Genomic DNA, 26,292 nt, shown 5'->3' with positions numbered 1-26,292 from the left:
CAGGGTCAATTACAGTGATGCGTTGAGCACTGCCTGTATAAGCAATGAATAATCTTGAATAATCAAATTAATGCAAACAAATCAACAAATAATCTGGTAGCCAGATGATGCAGAGTTCACATCACAAATATATCAAACCAGATGAGCAGAATCCCTAAGTTTGCTGCTCTCTTTGTTCACTGTCGCAAAATTGCACAAATATTTTCCAGAACCCAGCAGAGGAATTTATCTCTGGACAATGTTTTATTGCTGGGAGGTGAGAAAGGAGTTCTTTGGACGGGTGTCTGAAACAGGCACACATGTATATCTGCAATCATGATATTTCCTGTATGCAAATTTGTCTCCATATCAGCTCTTTGGGCTCCTGTGCACAGGCACACATAAAATCCATATATTTAGCAGGAGTAGAAATGCAGAATCACTGGAATGTAATTTACTTTTTGACATAAACAAATATAAAGGCACCTTTTGGCATCTCAAGGTATCCTCTTACTTTTTAAGGGTAAAACAACTGTGGAGAAAAATAGCAATAGCAATAGATTTCTATACCACTTCACACTGCTTTACAGCCCTCTCCAGACGGTTAACAGAGTCAACCTCTTGCCTCCAACAATCTGGGTTCTCATTTTACCCACCTCGGAAGGATGGAAGGCTGAGTCCACCTTAAGCCGGTGTAACCGGAAGTGCCAAACTGCTGGCAGCAGGTGATCAGCAGAAGTTACTTGCAGTACTGCATTCTAACCACTGCACCACCGCAGTAGCAAGCAACCCAGAGGGCAGAGCTTGAATGCAAATATTTTTACTCCCACAATATATAATGATACTTGCTAGTTATGTGGTCACTCCCTTTGTACTTTGTCCCTGAAAGCAGTGGAAATCTGTACAGGATTAGGAAGGTAACCATAGCAATTTGGACGTTATGTTCTTTCCTTTCTCTAATGTGGAGAGTAAAACTCCTACAAAATAATGTTTGTGCAGGCTAAGCAGAGTTTCTTTTGCTGAAAATAGTTAGCAGAGGTTGTGACCAGCGGAAGGAGCGGGGGCTCATCCCTCTGCCTTTTGAAATAATTCATCTGTAGGGTGCAGTGGAAACTTCCTGGGACGGAGAAAGCCAGAGGCAGCTCACCTGACTCCCATTCAACAAGAGAAGGTGAGGTGGTGTATGGACTGCGTGTTTTCGGTGTGTTAATCGCACTAGCACATCTGAAATTTCTTTGAACTTCTACAATCTAACCTTGAGTTTTTAAAATTTTCAGGGCTGGAAAGATGGGTTTTCAAATTGAAAAATTGGAAATCTGCAGAAGTAGTTTTTAATTTTTTTAAAAAGTTAAAACACGGGTGTGGTTTGTGGGTGGAAAATTTTTAGGCTTGTTTAACACACATGTGAAGATTTCATCGATGTCTAATGATTACAAGAATGTTGTTATTCCCCCCTCCCCCCAAAAAATAACTATGGGGTCTTAATGTGTAATGAGTGCTTGTGTTGATGACTGTTGGTTAAAAGTAAGAATGTAGGATTATTATTTTTTTAATGCAGATGATGCTGTTTTACAGATTGAGAACCTAAGTGATTTGCAATGAATCTTTCACTGTTTGCAAGATGCAATGTGTAATTATCATAGAATGAAAGTACCATGACTACCCCCCCCCCCAAGTCTTTATCCATCAGTCTCAGAAGGCAGACTCCTGGTCTCAATTATATATTAATCTTTAAAATACTCTGAATCAGTATACAACCCCTCTACCCCCACCTTTATTTATTTTTTGCTGTTTTACACATCCACCAAGCATGATAAAATGTCCCTTACTGTTCTCATTTCCAACATAAATGTGAAGTGCCTTTATACATTCTAGATCTAGACAATTTCTCTGGTGACATATAACAATAACTTTATAGAAACATTCCAGAAGACTAGCACGCGCTTTCAATTGCATATTTTTCCATTTGTCCATTTGTATATCAAAACCAACAAGTTTATCCATTTTATCATACATTCTTTTACTCCTTATTTTGTCCCACATTTCAGCAAAAGTTCATACATTTTAGCAATAACATTTCCTCATCGGTGTATAATTCTGTTTCAGACTTGATCTTGTTCAAAATGATACATTATTTTAAAACCAATTTAAAGCTTTCTGTTAATTGTACATAAGACATCTATTGACAAGAATAGCCTTCTGTTATCTTCTTTTTCTTGATTTCATTTTAGTCTCTTTGAGATAATTCTAATACATCACAATTACTTAACGATTTATTTTTACTTATCATTTAAGTAAAATTATACTAAAACAACCCAAATATTTTATTTTCTCAATTCTAAGATTTGTTTTATACATTCAATTCTGTTTGATATTTTATCTTTGTATTTTATTAATATATTTGTTATCTCTTTATTAATCTTGAAATCTGCTAGTGACCCGTTTTTTTAAAATTTACTCATCAAAAGTTCAGCGTCCTTTAAAGAGTCTGTCTAAATCAAAATCAAATCCCCAAAAGCTCTTAGTTTGTATGGCTCTTTTTAAATCTTTACCTGCATGATTATTCCATCTTATCATATACCCATTGTGGTTTATATAGTTTTGTCTGCTCTCATGAACTATGAAACAGTAATGTAAGCTAGCATTTATGCAAATCTGTTTAGTACATATAATTTAAAAGAAATATAGATTTGGTTTAGCACAGAATTTCTAAGGCTAGCCAATGTTTGGGGATATTATGTCTCTTTGCTAATGGAAATGGCTTAAGATGGGGGCGGGGGGGGGGGGATAGATTAGTAACTGAATGCATCCATGAATGTTTCATATGTGATTGACTCTCTGCCTGATCTGCAAATCCAGATCTGCATACCCATAAATCACCATGAGCTTAATTCAATAAGCCATGATTAACTTAAACCTGGCTTATCACAATGTATGAGCTAATTAATATACATGAATAAGAATGGGTTTCTCTATAACAGGCCTGTCAAACTGGTGGCCTGCAGGCCAGATACGGCCTGCACAGGCCAAGCCCACTCCAGTTCTGTAAAGGCAAAAAAAATCACAATATGTCACGATATGGCGCATGATAGGTTTGACACCCTTGCTCTATAATATACCCTTGTTTAATCATAAATGTATATTTATATCTAGCAGTTTCCCCATTTATCACTGTTGTCATATGAGGGGCTCGGTGCCAAAAATTGACTTGATTGATTATGAGTCATTATTATGAAGTTGTTGTCAACTCTTAGTGACCACATATGATAAATTTCCTGCATAATGATTTGTCCCTAACTTCATCTTTCAGGTCTTCTCAATCATTTTGTATTTTCTAATCATGTGGTTTTGTTGATAAAAATACAGGAACAATTTACCATTGACTCTCCTGCACAGTATGAATTGATATCTTTGCCATTGTCTGTAAAGTAAAAAGTTCATTGAAGATTAGCTAGTCATGAACTGCAGTGTACCCCACATAATATGAATGCAACAGGGATGACTATCTCTCTATGGTGCATAAGCGCAACAACGTGCCTACCGTCCTGTCCTACTGTCCCCATTTATTTGTACTCATTTCCTTTGTTCATGTCTATGTTTATACAGTACTTATACCTGTTATCTTGTACATGTTTGACAAACTAAATACATAAAAATGTTAGCATAAATGTTATACTGTAAAGGGTGCTGGAAAAGAACCCAAGTACCTCTATTGTCCCAGTGTCAAGCTCAAAGAACTGAGTGTCACTAGTTGGAAATTGATAGGATCGTGGTTGCAATGACTGTTGTAACATTCTTTTTCTGGAGATATGTAGCATGCCAGTATGGAAACATTTTAATGGATTGGCCTTCAGGGTCTTATTTGAATTCATGTTCCTGATGCCTGGCCTGTTATAGGAGGAGGTCTGCTTGACAATGGCAACAGAAGATTCTTTGTCGTCACCTGGCTTGGATCGGGTAGCTGGTGAGAAGTTCCTGCAGGAAGCCTTCCAGATCATGCTTGAAGAAGGGATTCAAAAAGGGATGGATGTCTCTGAAAAGGTAAGGTATATTGATTTTCATTCTAAGTTTCCTTCAGCTGGGATCAGAGGTAGTGTTCAGCCAGTTCTGACAGATTCTGGAGAACCAGTAGTGTACATTTTGAGTAGTTTGGAGAACTGGCAAATAGGCTGGCCCCGCCCCGGCTGCCTCCCAGCTGATTTTCTTTTGTTGCCCTGAACAGGAGAAAGGAGCTGGAAAGCAGGCTAGTGGGGTAGGGAGGGAATAGGGATGTTGCAGTAACCTTCCCCCACAAGTGGGGATTTTGCAGTATCCTTCCTCTGCCACGCCCACAAAGCCATGCCTACAGAACCAATAGTATTTTTTTTTAATCCCATCACTGGCTGGGATGTCCACTCTGTATACTTTAAGCAATGGCTTGGGCCAGGTACCCAAACTGAATTTTACTTGCAAGCTAACAAAATAGTCCCTCAGCAGAAAAATCACCAATTCCTAATCCCAAATGGTTTGTATTGAGTAAATTGGATATAATCCACTCTTTTCTCAATTTTTCTAGTTCCCCTCCCAACATCCAGTTTATTACTATATTTAATATATAGTAGGGCAACATTTCCCCACCCAATGTCTCCAAGAAGCATTGAAACTATAAGTCCCAGTCTCTTAGCCAATCAGGAATGCTGGCTAAAAATTTCAGGGATTAATCGTCATAAGACATAGGGAGGGCTCTAGCTTTGGACATTTAACTTCAATTTCTGACAATGTAACAATCATCCTCAGGCAGCAGAATTTGGACTTGTACTGATATATAGAATTTTATGCCAACCCCTTGTCATCCAGGAGGCATAACCTGATATAGGATTGCAACTGTTAGATTTTCAACTTGTATACAACCTTCTATGGCTTTTCGGACATGAGCTGACTATCTTGCTGGTAGGTGTGTATTTGGAAGGAACCTGAGGAACTGCAGCAAATTCTGGACCTGAATCTAAAAGACAATGGAGAGCCACATGAAAAGTTGCTGGAACGCTGTCGGGATATTATCAAATACAGCGTGAAAACATGTGAGTGTTCTGCACGGCAAGAGTTAAGAGACTATGGTTCCTTCTTCAGAATTTCTTAGGAGATATAGGATTGTTCCAATCCAGTTATTGAGATTGATTTGTCTATCCTGGCATCTTGAGTTAGTTAATTCCCCAGTTTACTATACTTTAGATGGTCTTTTCAAAAATAATGAGTGTGTGATTGATTATGTGCCATAAAGTTAGTGCTCTTAGGAACATAGATTTTCTCCCTGATGATTTAGTCCTTCAGATCTTCCAATCGTGTACCCATTGCTACTATAATTGAGTCCACTCGCCTTGCTTCTTGTTATTTTCTTCTTTTTCCCAGCATTTTAGACTTCTCCAGAGAGCTAGGTACAGTTATACACACAATGTATCCAAGTAGGATAATTTGAACCTGGTAAATTGGGTTGAAATGTAACGTATACCAAGAGACTAAATTTCAAGTTGAGGCGAAAAGACCTAAATACTTAGGATTTTATATGATTCTTTTCAAACTATAGTTACTTTCTTAAGGGTAAGGGCAAATGAATTTAAAATAGTTCTTGTACAATTATTGGAAGGTGACTGAAATGTAAACAAATAGCTGGGATTCAGGAAAGTGCTAAGGAATTTATAGTTCCAGTAATACAAATGAGCCTTTAATAAATGCTCATGTTGCAACAATAATCACATCAATACCTATAATGGCAAAGAAAATAAGAAGTACCGTATTTTTCGGAGTATAAGAGGCATCGGAGTACAAGATGCAGCAAGGTTTTCAAGAGGAAAATTTAAAAAAAAGTTTTTGGACTCTGCAAACCTCCCAAAAACGGCCCATTATTTGCAAAAATGGGCCTGGTCCCCCCCCCCAAAGGCATGAATAGCCTTTAGGGGGCTTGCAGAGTGCTCCGGGGGAGCGGGGGGATGAGCAAAAAACAGCCCATTTTTCACAAAAATGGGCCCGTTTTTCGTAAAAAAAAAGATGGCATGGATAGCCTTTAGGAAGTTTATAGAGTGCTCCTGGGGGCTGGAGGGGCAAAATTGAGTAGAAAAAAGAGATGTCTTTTGCTCATTTCTGTCCTCCCCAGCCCCCAGGAGCTCTTTAAAAGCTTCCTAGAGGCTGTGCACGGCCATTTTGGTGTAGGGAGCGGGGTTTTGGGAGGAAAAAAATTATACACTGTATTCAGTGTATAAGACGCACCCAGATTTTCAGCCTCTTTTTTGAGGGAAAAAGGTGCGACTTATACTTCAAAAATATGTTACTTCAGGGGTGGGTTCCAGCAGTCACTACTGCTGGTTTGGTTGTGGGTGCTGCGCACATGCTTGATGTGCATGCCTGATGCGTGCATGTGTGTTTGATGTGCACGCTTGATGCATGCATGTGTGCTTTATGTGCATGCTTGATGTGTGCATGTGTGCTTGATGTGCACGCTTGATGCTTATACTTGCAATAAAAATTGTTCTGGGCATGTGGAGAAGGAAAAAACAAGATGAGAGGAGAACCAGTTCGGGAGCGTGGCAGGCTTTGGTCACTGCCGGTTCCAGCGACTCAGGTCGCCAAATCACTACCGGTTCGGCCAAACCGGTAGGAACCCACCACTGAAGTACTTCCATAGAGACTATTTCCTTTTGCACAATTTCCTTTCCTCTTGATACGCAAGGCTGCAAGCCTCAGTCTTTCCCCATGAAAGTGGTTTCTGTTCAGTAAAAATGATACGAGTTCGATGGCTGATCCGAAGGAATGCAACAGGTGTCTCTTTTTCTTCCAGGTCATCCACGCTTCTGCAATCAGCTATTTTCTGGGCTTGATCCCCATGCTCTGGCTGGACGGATGATCACAGAGATGCTCAACACTAGTCAGTATGTGCTCTCCATTTTCTTATATATTTAAACAAACAAAGAAAGAAACAAAAAGGAAAATAATTCCCAAGACTCAGCTACAGCACAGGTGAATTTCACTGCTGCTTTTTTGGACTAGAGATTGTAATTTTTACAAGTGTGTGACCACTAGAAAGCAGTTTGAAGAAAATTCTTTGCTTTTTATGATGTACTTTATCTACAAATTCTGTTAACATCCTTCACTGTTGCAGTATCGGATAAGTTTCTCAAGGTTTTGAAACAATCCAAACTTGCAGAGGAATTTTTTTTGCAGAGGATCATATTCCTATGAGCAACACTAATGTATTGTGATATAAGAATAATATACTATAAATAATCTTTCTCTCTGATTCAGGAAGATTAATAGAGTGGATTCCTCCGTTGTGAAACATTTGCTCTATGGCAATTGACTAGCATCTCCCTAGTAAATGGATAGTGAGTGGGGGAGGGGGGAAAGTAATTTGATATCACTATATTAACATTTATCCCCATGGCAAACAGTAAATTAAGTGTTATATATTGTTTTTCCTCTTCCTTTCATCCTCATGACCATTCTATATAATAATTTTAGCTCAGATAAATATTCTGTTCATACATAAAGCTAAGCCAAAATGGGACTTCTCTGCTTGAAGTTTAGTGTGATGTACAGTAGTTGTGCTTGCTTAAAAATGTTAAAACCAATCTTGGTTTAATGTGAATCAGGCCAGTGATTGGACCAAAATCAGCCAATGAATGTAGTGGCTGAATGCAGACTTCTTCCATCTTGAATCATCATTACATTTTATCTCTGCAAGTGAATAAATATTAATATGAAGACACCATCATACTCAAGAGATATGTATTGGTACGATGACTCTATTTGGAACCGAGATCCCTTTCTGAGCTATAGATTTATCTGCACTCCTCCCAGTAGTTGAATTCTCATAAGGTCCATGACTGCTAACTTTCTTCCTCCCAAGTTGCTCATTTGCTATGGCTTCTGTTGTTGCTAGGTTTTTGAGTTACCTGCATGAAGGCTGCATAAATCTGGATGACTACTAGTCACAGCAACAAAGAGATATTGAAAAGTCTCCTTGCTGCCCTGTAGCAATTGTCCATATTTTTGAAGTCCAGATATGTTAGTCCTGCTCCATACAATCAGATGTGTTGACTGTATGGAGCAAGAGACCAGTGACAAGGGGAAAAGAATGGGAGTCTGCTTCCCTTGATTTTATCCCTGCAAAGATTTATATTTATTTACAGATTTACTTCATTTGTATACTGCCTACTAGTGAAGACTATAGGCCAGGGGTCAGCAACCCACAGTTCTGGAGCCGCATGTGGCTCTTTCATCCCTCTGCTGTGGCTCCCTGTTGCACAAAATATGCATCACAACTGCCAATGTTGATAACCCACCAGCATATGATTTATTGAGCTTTTCAACCCCTGATAGGCCAACCATGGATAAATCCAAGAAAAGAAAAGTTTCAGAAGAAACCAGAATGTGTAATTCAACTACATATGTTAGTTTTGTGGCTGCTCAGGAAATAGTCAGGCATGGGAAGGGTTTTGTGGCGCCCGGTGTTTTCTTTTCTGTGGGGAAATGAATCCAAATGGCTCTTTGAGTGTTTAAGGTTGCGAACTCCTGCTATAAGCAATTAACAATAACATCATTAGATTAAAAACTTCTATAAGGAAAAAAATAGTAAAGAAAAAGACACAAAAATAAAAAAATGAAAACTACTGCACTTTCAAATTTGTCTAAGTATCTTCTCCTCCTAGGTTAGATGGGGCAGATAAGTCTTGGCAATTTTACTAAAGACCAGAGCAGCAGAGCATGCTAGCCACTCTCACTCCTAATCTCAACCAACACCTTCATTGCCCTCCGATAATTTGCTGGCTATTTTGGTTGTTTATCAGCCGAGACTCATAAGACCACTTGTGTTTTAGATACACGTATGAGATTGCACCTGTGTTTGTCTTGATGGAGGAGGTGGTGCTGAAGAAGCTGCGAAAGTTGGTTGGCTGGGAAAAAGGTGATGGACTCTTCTCCCCTGGTATGTAAAACATAGAACCCATGGATTTTCAGAGGGTTGTGTTTCTTTATAAATGTTTTAGAGTTGACATGCAGCCAATATTTATTAATTTATTTATTAAACAAACATATATAGCTGCTCAATTCTCACACAGTGACTTTGGGCAGCATAGAACATTAAAAATCTGCAGTTAAAAATTCATAATTTAACCTCCACTTTACCTTCCACCACCTGGTGGCCGCAACAGAATCAGACAAGCTACGTGACTGGTTTTGAATGGGATACAAGCTCTCTGACAAAAACTATGTCTTCAAGGGCTTTTGGAAAAGCAACAATATGGGGGTGAATCTCTGAGGGAATATTGTTCCAAAGTGAGGGAGACACCACAGAGAAGGCTCTTAATTCTGGATCATCCAAATGAAACCAATTTCTGCCATTCATTATGTCTGTAACTGACACACTGGGATGTCTGGGAATTACATGCTAACCTTAAGATTTGACTTTAAAATTGTAATGAATGGGTCATAGAACGATTCTCTTGTTTTCCTTGGTAGGAGGGTCCATATCCAACATGTATGCCATGAATGTGGCACGGTATCACCGTTTCCCAGACTGCAAGCAGAAGGGGCATTGGGCAATACCAAAGCTGGCAGTGTTTACGTCAGAAGAGGTATTGTATGCTCTAGAGAACCAACCTGCTTGCTTTTGGTTAACGCAGCCTAATTTGCTTTTAATTTTGGTGGGAGGTGGGGTTGCCGCCTGAGATTATTCTATTGAAATTTGGCGGCAAAATGTTTTGTTTTGGGGTATAATTAAAACACACCCTCCACTTTAATACCACTTAACATGCTTATTTTGAATAATTCTGCCAAGGTGTTTCCCAGGCCTTTGTGGCTTTCAAAGATCAGTAATGAAAGTGTGACCTGTTGCCTTCAAAACTGGCTTTTCCTAGACTCACTCCTGAGGCAGAGGACTAGCAGTGCCTCAGACAGCAGATATTGTTGTTGGGGATTTGGGAGGCAAGACAATGGTCTCTGGGACAAATGCCCACCCAGTAGTGCTACCTTCAGAGAGAAGGCATTGTCTTATCACTAAAATAAGATTTAGCTGGCTTCTGTATGAGAACCTCTGTGGGGGGGACATATTGGAGATTAGGGGATGTGTTGTCCTGCACATTTGGAGGGCACCAGGTTGGGTACAACAAAGAGAGACTGAAGCTGGAAGTTGTACATCAGAATTTGGACCAGTCTGACCTGTTAAACAGCAGACATTTTGGGGAAATCCAGATGGCACCCTCATCATTACTGTAATTGAGTCTTGTTACTGATTGTCCCATTCTTCTGTTTCCTTATTTCTTTTCTGGCATTATAACATTTCCTAGAACTGCTAGATCTTTGCTTAATGTGTCCAAAGTAGAATAATTTGAACCTGGACATTTGTGCTTTGAGTGAGAATTCTGGGTTATTTTTTTTAAAATGATCCACTGGTTTGTTTTCTTGACTGTCTACGGTATTCTCAGGAGCTTTCTCCAACGCCAAAGGTCAAAAGGATCAATATTCTTCCTATCTTGCTTCTTCAAACTCCACTTTTCACTTGCATAGCGAGTTGCAGGGAATTCCAGGGCGTGTACATTTCCGATCTTTTTAGGTATCATTTCCTTCTAAATCAAACTAAATCTAATTTTATTCTGGCTTCATTTAGGTTTCTTTGTTTATTTATTGGAGTTGAGATCAAACTGCTGAAAAAAGCTGAATATTTTTGTACAACAGTGGAACAGATTTGCCTTGTTAATGGTTTTTGGAAGGGGAGGTGGTGTTTATTTGCTTTTAATTGATTCCAAAGAAAGTTTAATTTATCTCCTCAAAAAAGAAAAAAAATTGATTTGCTTTGACCTATTGATGGAAAAAGAGTGCCAGAGATAGGGCCACCTGCCAGAAAATCTTGCTGTTATTCTCTACCCGCCTAAAGAAAATTATTTATTCCCATTTTGCAAATAACAGCTGTGAAACCATCAAATGACCTTCATTTTGAAGCCTTGTATTGCTGGGTATCTTCTGGTAGACCATGATCTTTGTCAGAATTGGTAATCTATTGCTCTAAATTTAGAAAAGATAAGGGGGATAATCCTAGGGAATGCTCTCTCCCCAGAACCAGGGTCAGGATTATGTTGGTTAGGTAGAAATGATATTTCTTTGGGTGTTAGTAGTTGATTTCTAAATGGTTTCATTACTAAACGGCTTCCCAGGACTCACAACAGGATCCTGGGAGAAGGTTTTTCTTAAGGGAACTCTTAAAATACTGACCCTCTTTTTCTGGTTTCTAGTGCCACTACTCCATCCAAAAGGGAGCAGCTTTTTTGGGCATCGGCACGGACAATGTCTACCTTGTAGCAGTGGATGAAAAGTGAGTGTTAATAACTGGGAAATCCTTATGAAGTTAGAGAAGATCAAAGGTTGTGTCTTGATGTTATAAGTGGACCATTTAATCTGGATTATCTCCCTAACCATACCCAACATAGATATCAGAACCCTTGTGAAATGCTTATCCCATTGTTCAATCCCCTCCCACCCCATTTTAGGAACCCTTTGCCCCTGCAATGATTATGGTCTAAAAATTACAATCCCTTAATCTGAGCTCTGCGTTTTCAGTTTCATGCCTCCCTAGTTCAACTTGGTGATATCTGTGGAATTGAATATTCTGCTAAGAATATTTATTTTAAATAAATTCGGGTTTTTAGCCCTTAAGATTGCAGAGATTGTGTTCTCCATAGCTATTGTTTCTAAATGGTGCCACAGCTACTGTTTCCCCCAAAATAAGACCTCCCTGGATAATAAGGCCAATCGGGCTTTTGAGCGCATGCACTAAAATAAGTCCTCCCTGAAAATATTGCAAAACAGCAGCAGCCATGGGGTGACCACACTCGCCACATCCTGCACCTCAAAAATAATAAGACCTCTCCAAAATAAGGCCAAGCGTCTATTTCAGGCGGTCAAAAGAAAATAAGACCCTGTCTTATTTTCAGGGAAACATGGTAGTGAGGAGATAGTAAGAACTAAGATTGAAACATCATTTTGTATATGACCTTTCAACATATGATAAAACAAAGGTACCTAGGTAAGAGCACCTAAGCAGATGGCTAATCTTGAATCTGGCAACAGTTTTCATTCTTTATCATGATTGGTCTGCATAAATAGCAGGTTTCATATGAAAGTGTTTCTTCTAGATCAAACGTTCCCCAATCTTTCCAGCTTTGAGCCCCATCGGGTGAGGGAAGGGGTGGCTTGCGCAAACAGCTGGCAAGTGCGTGCATGTGTGTGGAGCTCCATTTCTATGAGTGGTGTTCACTTGTGGCTGCCACTCATGCAAATGGAGCGCACACACATATGTGCTTGACTGCTGCTCACGCAAGTGAGGAAGCAGGTATCTGAATGTGTACTCACCGGCCTTTTCCACAGTTGCAAACCTCTCACGGCCCACAGGTTAGGAACCCCTGTTCTAGATCATATTATTTCAGTGTGCATGAAATGGATTTTGTTATGTGTGGCTTCCTCAAGAGGAAAAATCTTCCTGTGGTTAAAAAAAATAAATCCTAATGCTTCTCACACAACGCTAACATGGAACCCGTCCCTCTGATCTCATTTGCAGTAGAGGTCAGTTTAAAGTTAAAATCCCTTCTATATTACCAAAGTGAAACTCATAGCTTCATTCTGCCGCCTGCTTGGAATAATTTGAAGTCAGTGTGATTTGAGCAAGAGGGACTGGTTGAAAGGACCTGTTGAGGGTCCAGGGCTCAGACATTTCAATCACTCTTTTCTTCCTCAGAGGGAAAATGATCCCTGCTGATCTAGAGAAAAAGATCAACCAGGCCAAATCAGAGGTATGTTGCCTGTGGGGGTTTTTGAGGGAGGTTACAATTTTCACTTTGCTCTCACTAAGTTCTCTGTAACAGGATGCTTTTTCTTCCCACATCCAAGCCAGTGATCCTGCTAAAAGAGACACACAATGGGCATAGGGCTGTGATGGCGAACCTATGGCATGCATGCTCAAAGTGGCATGCACAGCCATGTCGTCTGGCATGTGCGGCATCACCTGTTCCTCTTCTGGGTTTCTGGTGTGCATGCGCGTGCAACGATCAGCTGGCCTTCATGCTTGCGGCAGTCCCAGAAACTGGTCTTCCATTTTCCAGCATGAGCATGCACGCTGGGTCACTGATTGTTATGCGTGCATGCATGCCAGTAACCAGAAAATTAGCTGGTCGGCATGCATGTATGAGCCGGAAACTAGAAGTTCATTTTCCGGTGTGCGCATGCACCCTGGGCAGCTCCTCTTCCTGGTCGCGCCCAGACAAGCGTGTGCACTCAGTGCCAAAAATGTTCACCATCACTGGCATAGGGGCTTTGCAAACTCTGACTCTTTGTCTGAGGTGTGCAGCAAATGAAGAAACAGTGCGCTGAAGCAGTAGCTTATGATTCCTTTATCAGAGACCTGCATGTGAATGAAATGAAATTCAGGCAGATGTGACCACGTGTGTCAGATCCTATTGTCTTGTTGGAAGAAAATGTCCTTCGGGGTTTAGTTCCAAGTGGGGAAAAAGACACTGTCAGACTCCCATGGGGCACGCTTGATGCTTATACTTGCAATGTAATTTTCCCACATGCCTTGTGGTGAGTTTCTGTAGAAGGCTAATCCTACCTTTGTTATGTAGAACAGACTAGTCCAGGTCTTTAATGGTCCATTGACAAAGGTGGGGGCTAGCAAGAGTGAGTCTGTTTCCTGCCTAAAAACACGTTTCTCCATTTCTTATTCAGGGAAATATAATATTCTGCCTTTTTAATATTTTTCATGATATTTCATTTTTCTGGAAGGCCGGGGGAGGCCGTTTTTGCCCTTCCCAGGCTTCAGGACAGCCTCTGGAGCCTGGGGAGGTTGAAAAATGGGCCCAACAGGCCTACTGGAAGTTTGGAAATGATGCGTTTCCGGATCCGTTTCTCCAAACTCTGGAGGCTTGGGGGCCACGGGAGGTGAAAATGGCCTCCTCTAGCCCCCCAGAGGCCCTCCGGAAGCTGGAAAGGGATTGTTTCCAAACTTCCAGTAGGCCCATTGGGCCTGTCTTTCGCCCCTCCCCAGGCTCCGGAGGCTTTCCGGGAGTCTGGGGAGGGCAAAAACGGCCTTCCACGGCCCCCGGAGGAAATACCAAGCTCAGCTTGGAGACGTGCAGTGCATGTGTGTGTGGGGGAGCAGTGAGTGCATGCACATGTAGGGGTGGGCTTTGCATTATGGGTACTGGCACGCGTGTGTGCTATTGCACACTTGCATTTTTGGCACCCAACAACAAAAAGGTTAGCCATCACTGTTCTAGGAGAAGGGTGGGTTTTAACTTCCTACAGTTTAGGGCATATATACAGTACAGTATGGTAATGAAGCCTCTTCTCTTCCAGAGAGCACTCCCCTTCTTTGTCAATGCCACCTGTGGCACCACTGTCCTGGGAGCTTTTGACCCCCTGCCTGAAATTGCAGAGGTGTGCACAAGACACAAACTCTGGTTCCATGTGGATGTAAGTGCAACCTGTGGAGGCAAGGACCATCTAGAGATGTTGATGTGCGCTACCTTAACAACTCATTCAGCAGATATATTTTTTCCCCATGGAGTGTTGTGGTCCGCCAGCAGCCTGCAGAGCTGGCAGCAGAGTCGGACATTGAGAAGGTTAGGGAGGAACCTGGGCCAGTCCTGGAGTTTGGGGAAGGCTTGGATGAGGGCTCTGCATTGGAGGCAGAGAGGAGGCCAGGACCATCTGGGAGTTATGTGCTGCCTCTGGAGCCTCCAGAGTCTGACATCAGCAAGGCAGAGGAACTGGGGGAATCTGTTCCCAGTGTGCGCATGCACAGAGCTGCCACAAGGCAAGAACAGTTAAGACAAAAGGGGCAATTCAGGAGTAAGGCTTGGAGATGATTGGCCCCTCCCATAAGGAGGAGCAAAGGCACGTGATCATTTGCAGGAAGCAACTTTGTTCATTCTGCTCGGTTTCAACTCTGAAGCTCTGTTTTGACTCTATGCTTCGTTTGGCCTTGCAAAGCTAATTGGCAATTAGGTCTTTGGCAGCATTTCAAGGGAGATAAATATGGGTACTTATCAGCCTGATCCTAAAAGACTGTGGCAGACTTCTGTCACACTCTTTACAAACTATTTGTGATTCATTAAGGGCTTTGAATGAACGTAATTCACAGCCGTTGAAATAAAAAGAGGGGTTTGGGGATTAAGCGTGCGATTTTTGCTGTCTCAGGAAGCCTAGGTCAGAACATGGAGAGAAAATATCTGATGAATGGTTCAGTCACACAGAGGTAGAGCAGGCAGCTGTCTTGCTGAGTGAAGTGTGATTTATTATTCGAGTATATTTGTAGAAAAGTGGTTTTCTTGATGTTTCTGAACATACTGCCTAAGCCCAGATTTTCACATTCTGCTTGAAAACTATCTTGAGATTATTTTAGCCTTTAAAAGCTAGCCCTTTAGCTAGTCTGTTACTATTTGAATTATATTCTTGTATTTTTAATTTGGGATTTCCAAATGTAGCACTGTCCCCCATGCTTTTGACTGGACTTCTTTTTAAGTAACTCACATGGCCCTTTTTTCCTGCTGTAGGCAGCCTGGGGTGGCAGTGCTCTCTTCTCCCAAAGACACCGGCATCTTCTGGATGGGATTGAAAGGTAGATACTATGTCTTGCAGAAATGAGCTCTGAAAAGATACAGCCAAGGACTTCAACTTTGGACTTGTTCATCCTCAGTCTTCGTTTTTAATAAAAGTTTGTACATCTTAGAAATAATGTGATCATCATTTGAACAAAACTCTTTGTCAGTTTTACCCTTTCATAATTCATAATTCCTCTTATCCACCTTAATCTTCCTGTTAGATATGTAGAGGGAAACCAATGGCATCTAAAACCTTCCAACTCCCAATTTTCTCATTTTTAAGTTAAATTCTCCTTGAGAAGAATTCAACAAATTGCCATATGGCAAACATTTTTGTTTAATTATCATTTCCCTTCCGAAAAAAGACTTCTCAGGGTGACAAGCAAAAAGGAATTTTAAGAGTCAGTTTTGCCTTATAGCTGTTCCAAATTCTCAGTATGGCACATCATAAAAAATGATTTTTTTAAATCCACACTGAGCTTGATTCTATCAGGCCACAAATAACCATGTCATTCAAATGTATAAACAAATGCTGTAGTTTTTAGTCAGTGTTTTTAAGGAGTTAAAGGGATTTTGATTGGCCTCTGTGCCATTCCATCCCCACTGAATTAGAAATACAGGGCCACAATCACAGGCTATTTGCCCTGTCAGTAGAACAAACAATAAGACAACAGTTCCCTCTCCTGGCAGAGCTGCCCCAATGGCACAAAGAATACCCTTGCAGAATTCTGTTGCTTTAATTCACCAGCTGCAGAAGTCTAGTATCCTGCTAGAAGGAGCGTGTGAACATGTAGGTGCAGATCAAGTATTCCTAACTGCATGATGTTGGTAAATTACATTGCTGGAAATCCTCTGTTATTGACCCAATTCAGTTCTTTAGAAAGTCAGTATCAGGCCAAAAGACTAGCTAGGCAAAGTCAGTGGAAGGAGAGGCAAACAAGACAATCATAGAGATGTGCTGGAATGACACACTGGATCAGGCACATGCACATTGAAAGCCAGAAGTGGGCTGCTCGTTAGATGCAGTGCTGGTTGGCTGGTGGATGAAGCCAGGTACTTGTGATGTGAGGTTGACAGATTGCTCATTCTGAGGGATTGACCTGAAAGAAAAGTCTTCTGCATCTCCATGGATGGGCTGACTTCTTTCAGTCTAAAAAAACCAACTTAGATTTTATTTAATTAATTATTAAATGTATATGCTGTCCAGCTCACTATCAAGCAACTGGGTGATTTACAATGCACTAGATAACAGTATAAAACAAATAAAACATTAAAAACATTGGACATTGAAAGTTAAAACGTTAAAGTATTGGTACTTCAGCCTCCAAAGTTTTTGCAATTGTTCAGAAAAGATAGGAAACAGTTAAGAAACATTCCTCCCTTCTTCCTTTGTCCTTAAGATCATGGGAATTACTGTTTTTAGTTGAACAATACAATGATTATAGTGGCATTTATATGTTCTTTGACATGCTGAGACTTGTCTGTGGGAGCAGGATGGCAGTGATGCCATGGGAGATTATGATTCAAGGCCCTTTTCAAAGTCTGATCCCTGTGGTGCATGTTAAGAATCCCATTTAAATGCAAGGAGATTAGCAGATTAACAAATTGTATCAAAAGCTGATCACCTTAATTACTCTTTTGCATCTGATGTCCTGAGCTGCAACTCAAAAAACTTGTGTCTTGTAAATCATTTTATTTGTTGAATAGGTGCTACTGGACTCCTCCTGATTTTTGGATACTCTAGACTAATATGTTTATCTGGTGATCCATATATATGAAATATCCAAAATAAAGAGGTGCACCACTGAATTTTTACCAGTCTTCTAAATATGGTTATTAGTATTTATTTGCATATGAGGTTTATCCAATTATGAAATGCTCATTTCTATTTTCCACCCAGGGCTGATTCAGTGGCTTGGAATCCACACAAAATGCTTATGACTGGGCTTCAGTGTTCTGCCTTCCTGGTCCGGGATAACTCTGTAGGTATTCAGTGTCTTTTCCTGAACATCAAGGATGATATTGTCCAAGTTATCTCTCCCTCCAGATAACATGGTTAGAAGAAATACAGAGCTACCCAGTCCAACTCTCTATCCAAAAGTCAAAGTAGACCTTCTTGTACATTAACTCATTCAGGATTTACTCTGATTTCTTCTGCTTAATTACTACATTACTCCTAGCTGCATTACAGGTGGAATGCCATAAAATATGGAAGTTTGATATTCCCAGTCAAGGCTAATATTATCCAACTGCTTGGTATCTCTGAACAATTATCACCTATTTGCTTTGAAAATAATATTTAAATCTATTCTGAGTCATAATGTCAGCGTTCCAAATATCATGCAGAATTGAATTAGAGTCCAAGGCAAAACTTTCATCAAAGTTCCAATTTAATAAGACAGACATGTTGGCATCTCTGTGGAAATCCCAATTCTAAAACTTCCTGGGATTCCACCCAGTTGAAAGTTCATGATTTTATCCTCACACCCATAAATCCATCACATGGTCCAATCTTCTTCCACGCTGGTATCTCCACTCAGCTGGTTCCGGTCATATGCAGAGATGCGGAGACAAAAGATGACCTTGGGCTTCTAGAAAAGAATGACAACAACACATTCCACCATTCTACTCCTTTCTATTCTCCCCTCCCAATTACTACACTAATGAAACAGCATAGTGAAATAATAGAAAGTGTGGCAGGCCAAAGATCCTAAAAGGAACATAACTACAGGTCTGACACATAATATTTAGTACCTTTGGAATCCAAACTAAAGTTTCTAAAGGTGTTGGAATAAATGACCAATAAAAAGCTTTGTGGGATTGTGGACTATATTTAGCCATAGTCTTAACACACCTTGCTTTAGGCAGAGTAGATCCTGTCAAACTGGCAAGGTCTATTTTCTTATCAGGGGAAGGCAATCAACTCTAATATGAGTTTGTCTGCTATTAAGGTAAAAGATTTATACAATCTGAAGAGAAACCAGAGTTTGTCTGCTATTAAGATATCTTGGAACTTTTTATTTTCCTTCATGAAAATTAGAAACAATTTGGTTGGGTTTTTAAAAAAAGCCTTTTCCATTTGTATGACTTTATAGCAGAAGTTCACCTCTGGATACTCCCTCTTCCTGTTTGCCCTCTTTCCAATTTTGGCAGGTATTTTATTTGCCATGTTGCTGCTGCTTTGAACCAGAGATTGCAATGAATAACACACTCAAAATATGACTTAACCTCTTATCCCACACTGTTGATCACATTACCTAGAACCAATTGTAGCTTAATAATCTCCCAAGGTCTTATGTTGCACACCTCTCTTTTAAACTCTCTGGTTTCTGAGTCTAGTATGATCACTCTATTCTGATCACGTTTTCCAGTTCATTTCTGAAGTTCTCTGAAATGGTGGTGTTACCCACTTTGAGCATTCTGCATTGTCAAGTAGAATAAATCATTTTATTTGAAAAATAAGGTGGTTTTTTAAAAAAAAAGATAACTATTTTAATACCTTTTCCTTTCTAGGGACTATTACAGAGATGCCACTGTGCCCAAGCTACCTACCTCTTCCAGACGGACAAGTTCTACAACATAGCTTATGACAGGGGGGACCAAACCATCCAGTGTGGACGCAAAGTGGATTGCTTTAAGTTGTGGTTGATGTGGAAGGCCAACGGCAGCAAAGGCTTGGAGCAGAGAGTGGATAGGGCCTTTGCTTACACTAGGTATTATGAAAAGACCCTAGTTTGGGATAAGTTCTTCTGCCATTCCTGGTGACTGGCACGTGGTTCAAGCATCTTCCCTAGCATTTTCTTCTTTTCAATCCTAGGTATCTAGCTGATGAAATTAAGAAGAGAGAAGGCTTTCAGCTAGTGATAGAGGTAAGAGCTACCTGGCCTTCGGGACTTGCTTTGATGCTGACATGTATATTAGATGACATTATTTATTTACTTGGACCCTGTCTTTATTATTTTTATAAATAACTCAAGGCAGTGAATGTATCCAACAAACCTTCCTCTTCCTATTCTCCCCATAGCAACAATCCTGTGGAGAGGGTTGGGCTGAGAATGAGTGACTGGTCCAAAGTCATTCAACTGGCGTTCATGGCTATGGCGGAACTAGAACTCACAAACTCCCGCTTTCTAAACTGGTGAAACTGCTAGGAAAAAGGGGCACTTTATCATGTCCAAAGTAGTATTTCTGCCTTAATAAATATTGGGCTGTTCTCACGCATAAGACCCAGCCTTGTGCTCAGATTAACAAGGGAAGAGATAGGTTCTGGATGTGCTGAAAAACTGAAGCTGGATAGCCATCAGTCACAAATGCTTTAATTTGGATTCGTGAACTGAAGGAGGTTTTGATTGAATGGTTCCCAAGCAGCAGGCGAGTGAGCGAAGCTCTATTCGTGCAACAGATGTGCATGCCTGTAAAACTATCCCCCCACCACTGCCATTGCTGTTGTCTGCAGATCTGCAGAGCTGAAAAGGTTGGGGACCAATGGTCTGAATGGTTCCTACCAATTCATGATCTGACACTTCAGTTCTAACTGTCCATTAAGTCAGCAGTTTGCTTTTTTGGGTTTTTGAAACATGTTCTCACATATTGCTAATCCAGATTATGTGAGTGCATGTATGGGCGCGGGCGTGTTTTCAAGTCATTGTTGACTTCTGCCTGGATAAGTCCCTGCAGTTTCTTGGAATGATTCAACAGTTTCTAGCCTGATGCCTTAAGCACTACAACAGGTTGGATCTCAATCCAGAAATTGGAAATTGCATTTTTGGTTGCCTTGGGTCTCATATATATATATGTATGTATGTATGTATGTATGTGTATGTATATATATGTATATGTATGTGTGTGTGTGTATATATATATAAAAGACCCTGAGCTTCTTGATCAGAAAGGTCAGCAGTCCAGTTCAGTTGGAGTGAGCTCCTGTTACTTGCCCTGGTTCTGCCAACCTAGCAGTTCGAAAGCATATAAACAATGCAAGAGAAAAATAGAAACCACCTTTGGTGGGAAGGTAACAGCGTTCCATGCACCTTCAGCGTTTAGTCATGCCGGCCACAAGACCATGGAGACATCTTCGCACAGTGCTGTCTCTTGGGCTTTGAAAGGAGATGAGCACCGCCCCCTAGAGTTAGGAACGACTAGCACACATGTGCAAGGGGAACCTTTACCTTTAATGTAGTGGTATCACCTGAAGGGGTGGAGGCAGGAATTTTGATTTCATTTTTGTTGGGGATTGACGTATTGTTTAAAAAATTGGAACTATTATTTTTAGCCTTTTGGATGACTAATGTATCCATTTTATTGCTCTTGCTAAAACAGTGCAGAAAGTTAAGCCTTATAATTTGACAGTTTGCCACAGACTTGTAGTAATGCAATCTTGAGAAGCCTTGAGAAGCCCCTTAGTGTATTCACAGGGAGATCGTAAGTTGCTTATAGGTGACATGAACGATGAATTGCAATCATTACAATGATTGGGTTTATACATCATGATAGATTAAAACCAAATACCGGTAAACCATTTTATGGTTCTGTATTCCAGTTTCTTTACTGAACATGTATCACTGCCGTAAGAAAGTGGCTTCCTACTGCACAAAGGTTAGAGGGAAAAAATATAATTTCAAATGCTTCTCTTTTAGGGTTTCTTACTCTTTTTTTTTTTTAACTTTTTCAGCCAGAGTTCATCAATCTCTGTTTTTGGTATGTTCCTCCCAGTCTGCAAGGGCAGGAAGGCTGCACTGATTACTGGGTGAAACTGGAGAAGGTAAATTTTCTTTGAATCTTTGAAATAGGAAATAAGAGCAGGAAAAAATCCCTCTGTGGGGCTTCTGGATAGTGGTAAAAAAAGTGCAAAGCAGAGTTCACACATGTTTCTGGATCCAGCATTCATTAGAAAAGAGGAGAGCTCTTTCAGGATAAATGGACACGTGCACATTTGTTGCTTGCCTACAGCATCAAGCAGGATGCGATACAGGAATATTAATTCCTGCCTCTGAGCTCTGCAGAAAAGAAAGACAAGGGGCAAATATGGGCCATTTGTGTTGTGATGCAGTGGTTCTCAGCCTTATGTCCATTGGTGTTATAGGGCCGTGATGGTGAACCTATGACACATGTGCCAGTATACAGGTGGCATGCAGAGCCTTCTGTGCGGGCACGCCAGCTGTTGCCCCAGCCCAGCTGCACCGTGCATGCGTGGGTGCCTTCTGCCAGCCAGCTGGTCTTTGGGACTCTGCTGCACATGCGTGGGGGACGGGGCACATGTAGGGGATGCATGCACAATGCACGGATGGGTGTGGCACATGCATGGGGACACTCGCATCACATTTTGGGGCCTCATGTGGCTCCTCTGCACCCTCTTTTGGCTCCCAAGTTGGTGCAGGAGGCCTTCCAGGGGGCAGAGCGCATGCCCAGGGATCGCGCATGCATGCATGGGGGTGGGACGCGTGCTCAGGGGGACACTCACACTGCATTTTGGGGTTGCGCGCACACGCACTTTGTGCACTTGGCACCAAAAAAGTAAACTATCAGTGTAATATGGCTAGAAGTCCAATCATCTCTTACAACTGGCCATTAGACATTCTGGCTTGTTAAGTTGGAGACATAGCTTAAACCCACATAAAATCCAAGGTTAGGAACTGCTGCCTAATGCTCAGTTTCCCAGTGTCAGAAGAAAGGGAGGGAAGAAAGGAGGTAGGGAGGGGGAGGAGAGAGGCAGAAGAAAGTGGTGTATGGAGAGCAGAAGAGCCAATAATTGTTTTTTGTTGTTGTTGTTGAAAGCAAGAATTAAAACAATATGATACTGGCTATGTAATAGTATACATGTGAATATATGTTATGAAAATGGAAAATAAAAAAGTATATATATTTTTTTAAAAGAAGAGGATTATGTGTCAGACTAAGGGGATCCAGATGGAGGCAACAACACCCATTGGTCATTGACCTTGTTTCCACATTGTGCTTAATTTGGGGGTAAGGGGAGTGGGCTAGAGTAGTGTGGAACACGAAGGAGTAGTAGTGTGGAACATGAATGAGGGGTTAACTCCTCCTAATAGCTAGCACTTCATGTCCAATTTGGTTCCAAGTTTAAGCAAGCTCCACCCAGTCACTTGAGAATACAGGTAGTCCTTGACTTACAACCATTCACTTAGTGACCGTTTGAAGTTACAAGGGCACTGCAAAAAGTGACTTATGGCTATTTTTCCACACCTATGAGCGTTGCAGCATCCCCAAGCTCACATGATCAAAACTTGGATATTTGGCAACTAGTTCATACTTATGGTGGTTGCAGTGTCCCGGGATCATGTGATCACCTTTTGAAAACTTCTGACAAGCAAAATCAATGGGGAAGCCGGATTCACTTAACCACTGTGTTACTAACTTGACAACTGCAGTGATTCGCTTAATAACTGTGCCAAGAATGGTCATAAAATGGGGCGAACTCACTTAATGACAGCCTTGCTTAGCAATAGAAATTTTGAGCTCATTTGTGGTTGTAAGCCTGTATGTCTGCAAATGCAGCCTGTTAATCTGTTTCACAATGCTTGTGTGAAGAAGCTAAAGAGAGCAGCTAGTAAAGACCATCTATAACAGAGTTGGCAAAGCTTAAAAGTGCACAACACGCATGCTAAGCACTCACAAACTGTGGGGGCAAAGCCATACCAAGCTTGCCTGGTCCCTGGTGAAGAGACCAATGATATTGTGAAGTCTTGCCAGGGCTTTCTGGTGCCGTTATTTGAGACATCATCTACCATTAATTTTGATCTGGTTAATCTGAGCACCTGTTGCCTGAGCCACAAGTAAGAAGTTTTGATTTGGATTGGGGATCTATCCCCAAAGGATTTTTCGAAATGACCATCAGATCATTAGTATTTCTAATATTATTATTAACACGCTTTGTTGCTAAGGAGTTAGACTGAGGGAGAGAAGGGGATAAGATAGGAGAGGCCTCTGTGGGGCAAACCTGAGGGAGAGAAGGGGATAGGAGAGGATCAATGGGCCAGCCTGAGGGAGAGAAGGGGATAAGATAGGAGAGGCCTCTGTGGGCAAGCCTAAGGGAGAGATGGGGAGAGGAGAGGCCAATCACAGTTTCGTAGTGGAGCACAGGTATTCAGCTAGTTTAGTATATACATCAAGGGAACAACCCTACGTAGCCATCATTGGTAAAAATTGCATACAAGGACCTAATTTGATTCCACGCTTGAAAGCCATTTTTAGAGCCTGTCTGGCAATAAAGTTTTCATTAAAGTGGGGGGGGGGGGAGGATATCTTGTACCACCATAGTGCAACCAGTTTCTGAGTTTTGTTTTTTTCCCTTTATTAGGTAGCTCCACTGATTAAGGAGCAGATGATGAAGAAAGGTTCCATGTTGGTGGGCTATCAGCCACATGGCAAAAAGGTGAACTTTTTCCGCCAGGTGGTCACCAATCCAGCAGTCACCAGAAATGACCTGGATTTCTTCCTTGATGAAATTGAGAGGCTTGGCAGAGATCTATAGATTGTGTACAATGCAGATTGGAAGAGTTATGTATATGGTTCAAAAGCAGACATCACCTTACTTCCAATCACCGCGCACCAGTCTTGAAATGGCTTGGAAGCTACACTTCTCCAACCATGCACAGGGACCCATGAGCAGATCCAACTGGTGCATGGTCTTTTTGCTGCTATTAAACCATTTTACAAACATGTTGTGAAGATGTAACAGTAACGTATGCGCTCCACCACTTTTTTTCTCCCCTATTTCTGTAATTGTGGGTGTGTTCCAAAATTAGAGCAAACACGTGCTTTAATTTCTTCACTGCCAACAAGGAAAGTTTAGGACTTTCAAACATGAGCTCTAAAATCCAACAGCCACTAAGTAGCAGCAAATAGATACAGACAATTCAACCTCTTTGCTGCTAGCTAGTAGCTTGGAGTTTTGCAGTTCGGAAAGTGTAGCCCTTGAGAAATTGTAACTTTCTAGTGATTATATATTCTGGCTTCATTTGTCCGAATCATCTTTTTTTCCATAGGTTTCTGATATACCTTTCTGTAGCCCTTTTCTTCTTGAAGAGGAACAGCTGGAGAAAAATAATGCTGTTTTAAGGGTTTAGCAGAGCAAGAGCATCTTTGCTTCTCAAGCTCTGCTTTGATTATATGTTGCTGGATCTTAAGGATTCAGTCTCCATGAGGATTTGCTCTAACCTGGTCTGTGGTTTCCCAATGGTATATCCCCCCAATTTCTACTTGCTGCTTCATTGTGAATCGGGGCTGTTCTGGGGGGGACGATTGAAGAATATTGGGAGTATATGCCAAGAGTATACAGTACTGTGCAAAAGTTTTAGGCAGGTGTGAAAAAATGCTGTAAGCAAAGAATGCTTTCAGAAATATAAATAATGATTGTTTATTTTTGTCAAGTTTCAAAATGCAAAGTGAGTGAACAAAAGAAAAATCTAAATCAAATCAATATTTGGTGTTACTACCTTTTGCCTTCAAACCAGCATCAATTCTCATCGGTACACTTGCACAAAGTCAGGGATTTTGTAGGATTAGTCAGGTGTATGATCAAACAATTATAGCAAACAGGTGCTAATGATCATCACTCTTATATTTTTAACAAGAAAATGGATAGTTCTTTTTTTTGCAAACTAACTTTTACTTTTCAAGTAAGATTTAATTAAAATCTAACCCACATTCTCCCCCCCCTCTCTCTCCCCCACCCCTGGTTTGGGCAAGTACTGACTCCTTAAAAAGTCCCTATAGTTTTGGGGCAAAAATTTTCAAAGTTGTTTGCCACTGCCTTCTTGGGGCTGAAAGGGAGTGACTGGCTTAAAACAATGTATCTGACTTTGTGCCTAAGGTGTGATTAGAACTCAGACTCCTGGGTTCTAGTTTTACTTGTTTAACCTACTAAAGTTATTTGTATTTTTAATGGAAGAAAAGATGAAAACAAAGTAAAGCTTAAGTGTTACAGAGATTGAATTTATGTACTGTATGCACATTTTACTTACCTTCCTATGTATTTAAATGTACTGCTTTTATAAAACTCCATCACTTTATACATAGCAGCATTAGAAATAGTAAAGTTTCTGCCTCCAAACAGCATTAAATCCTTTATATTTTTAAAAACATTATTTTGGTCGAGATATTAAATGATCCTTTTTATTTTTAAAAAGTATAAAAACAAACATAGGAGAAACGTGTACCTAGAATTTATAGAAGCAAAGACAACAAACAGGAAAGAAGCCCTACAGCCAATATAATGTAAGCAATGAATCATTCAAGTGAATTTTAAAATATCGATCAACAACACATGGACATTTATTTAAACTACAATTTTAAGCATGAAATACCATTAACTAGTTTACTTCTGTCCAGAGTTCACATGTGCTGCAGTGAATACAGGTAGCTCTCGACTTACAATCATTTGTTTAACAACCATTCAGTTACAACAGCACTGAAAATCTGACTTATGACCAGTCATTACACTTGTGACCATTGCAGCATCCCGAGGACATGATCAAAATTTGGGTGCTTGACAAGTAGCATTTATTTCCTATATTTTCCTATATTCCTATATTTTCAGCATCCAGGGGTTACATGATTGCCATTTATGACATTCCTAGAGGGCTTCCCAGAAGCAAAGTTAATGGGGGAAGCTGGATTTGCTTAAGGACCATGTGATTCATTTAATGACCACAGCAAAAGAAAAGTAATACAA

The 26,292-nt window shown here is 40.7% G+C and overlaps 1 protein-coding gene across 2 annotated transcripts; it reads left to right on the top strand.

Annotated features, from left to right (window-relative positions):
- Window positions 1-851: 851 nt before the first annotated feature.
- On the top strand, window positions 852-24,937 carry LOC116504160 (cysteine sulfinic acid decarboxylase-like). 2 transcript variants are annotated; one of them, XM_032211021.1, is made up of 16 exons: window positions 852-896; window positions 1,080-1,150; window positions 3,877-4,020; window positions 4,913-5,039; window positions 6,791-6,881; window positions 8,829-8,935; window positions 9,469-9,584; window positions 11,238-11,317; window positions 12,737-12,791; window positions 14,353-14,469; window positions 15,552-15,616; window positions 17,500-17,581; window positions 19,113-19,312; window positions 19,417-19,468; window positions 21,271-21,360; window positions 23,917-24,937. In XM_032211021.1, the coding sequence occupies exons 3-16, from the start codon at window positions 3,895-3,897 to the stop codon at window positions 24,088-24,090; spliced, it is 1,482 nt and encodes a 493-aa protein (XP_032066912.1). In that variant the 5' UTR covers window positions 852-896; window positions 1,080-1,150; window positions 3,877-3,894; the 3' UTR covers window positions 24,091-24,937. The 2 variants fall into 2 exon arrangements, with proteins under 2 accessions (XP_032066912.1, XP_032066911.1); XM_032211020.1 differs by lacking the exon at window positions 852-896 and having other exon boundaries at window positions 989-1,150.
- The last annotated feature ends 1,355 nt before the right edge of the window (window positions 24,938-26,292 follow it).

Source organism: Thamnophis elegans, chromosome 2, assembly GCF_009769535.1.
Source record: "Thamnophis elegans isolate rThaEle1 chromosome 2, rThaEle1.pri, whole genome shotgun sequence".
Classification (NCBI taxonomy): domain Eukaryota; kingdom Metazoa; phylum Chordata; class Lepidosauria; order Squamata; family Colubridae; genus Thamnophis; species Thamnophis elegans.
This window is presented reverse-complemented; position numbering and strand designations above follow the sequence as displayed.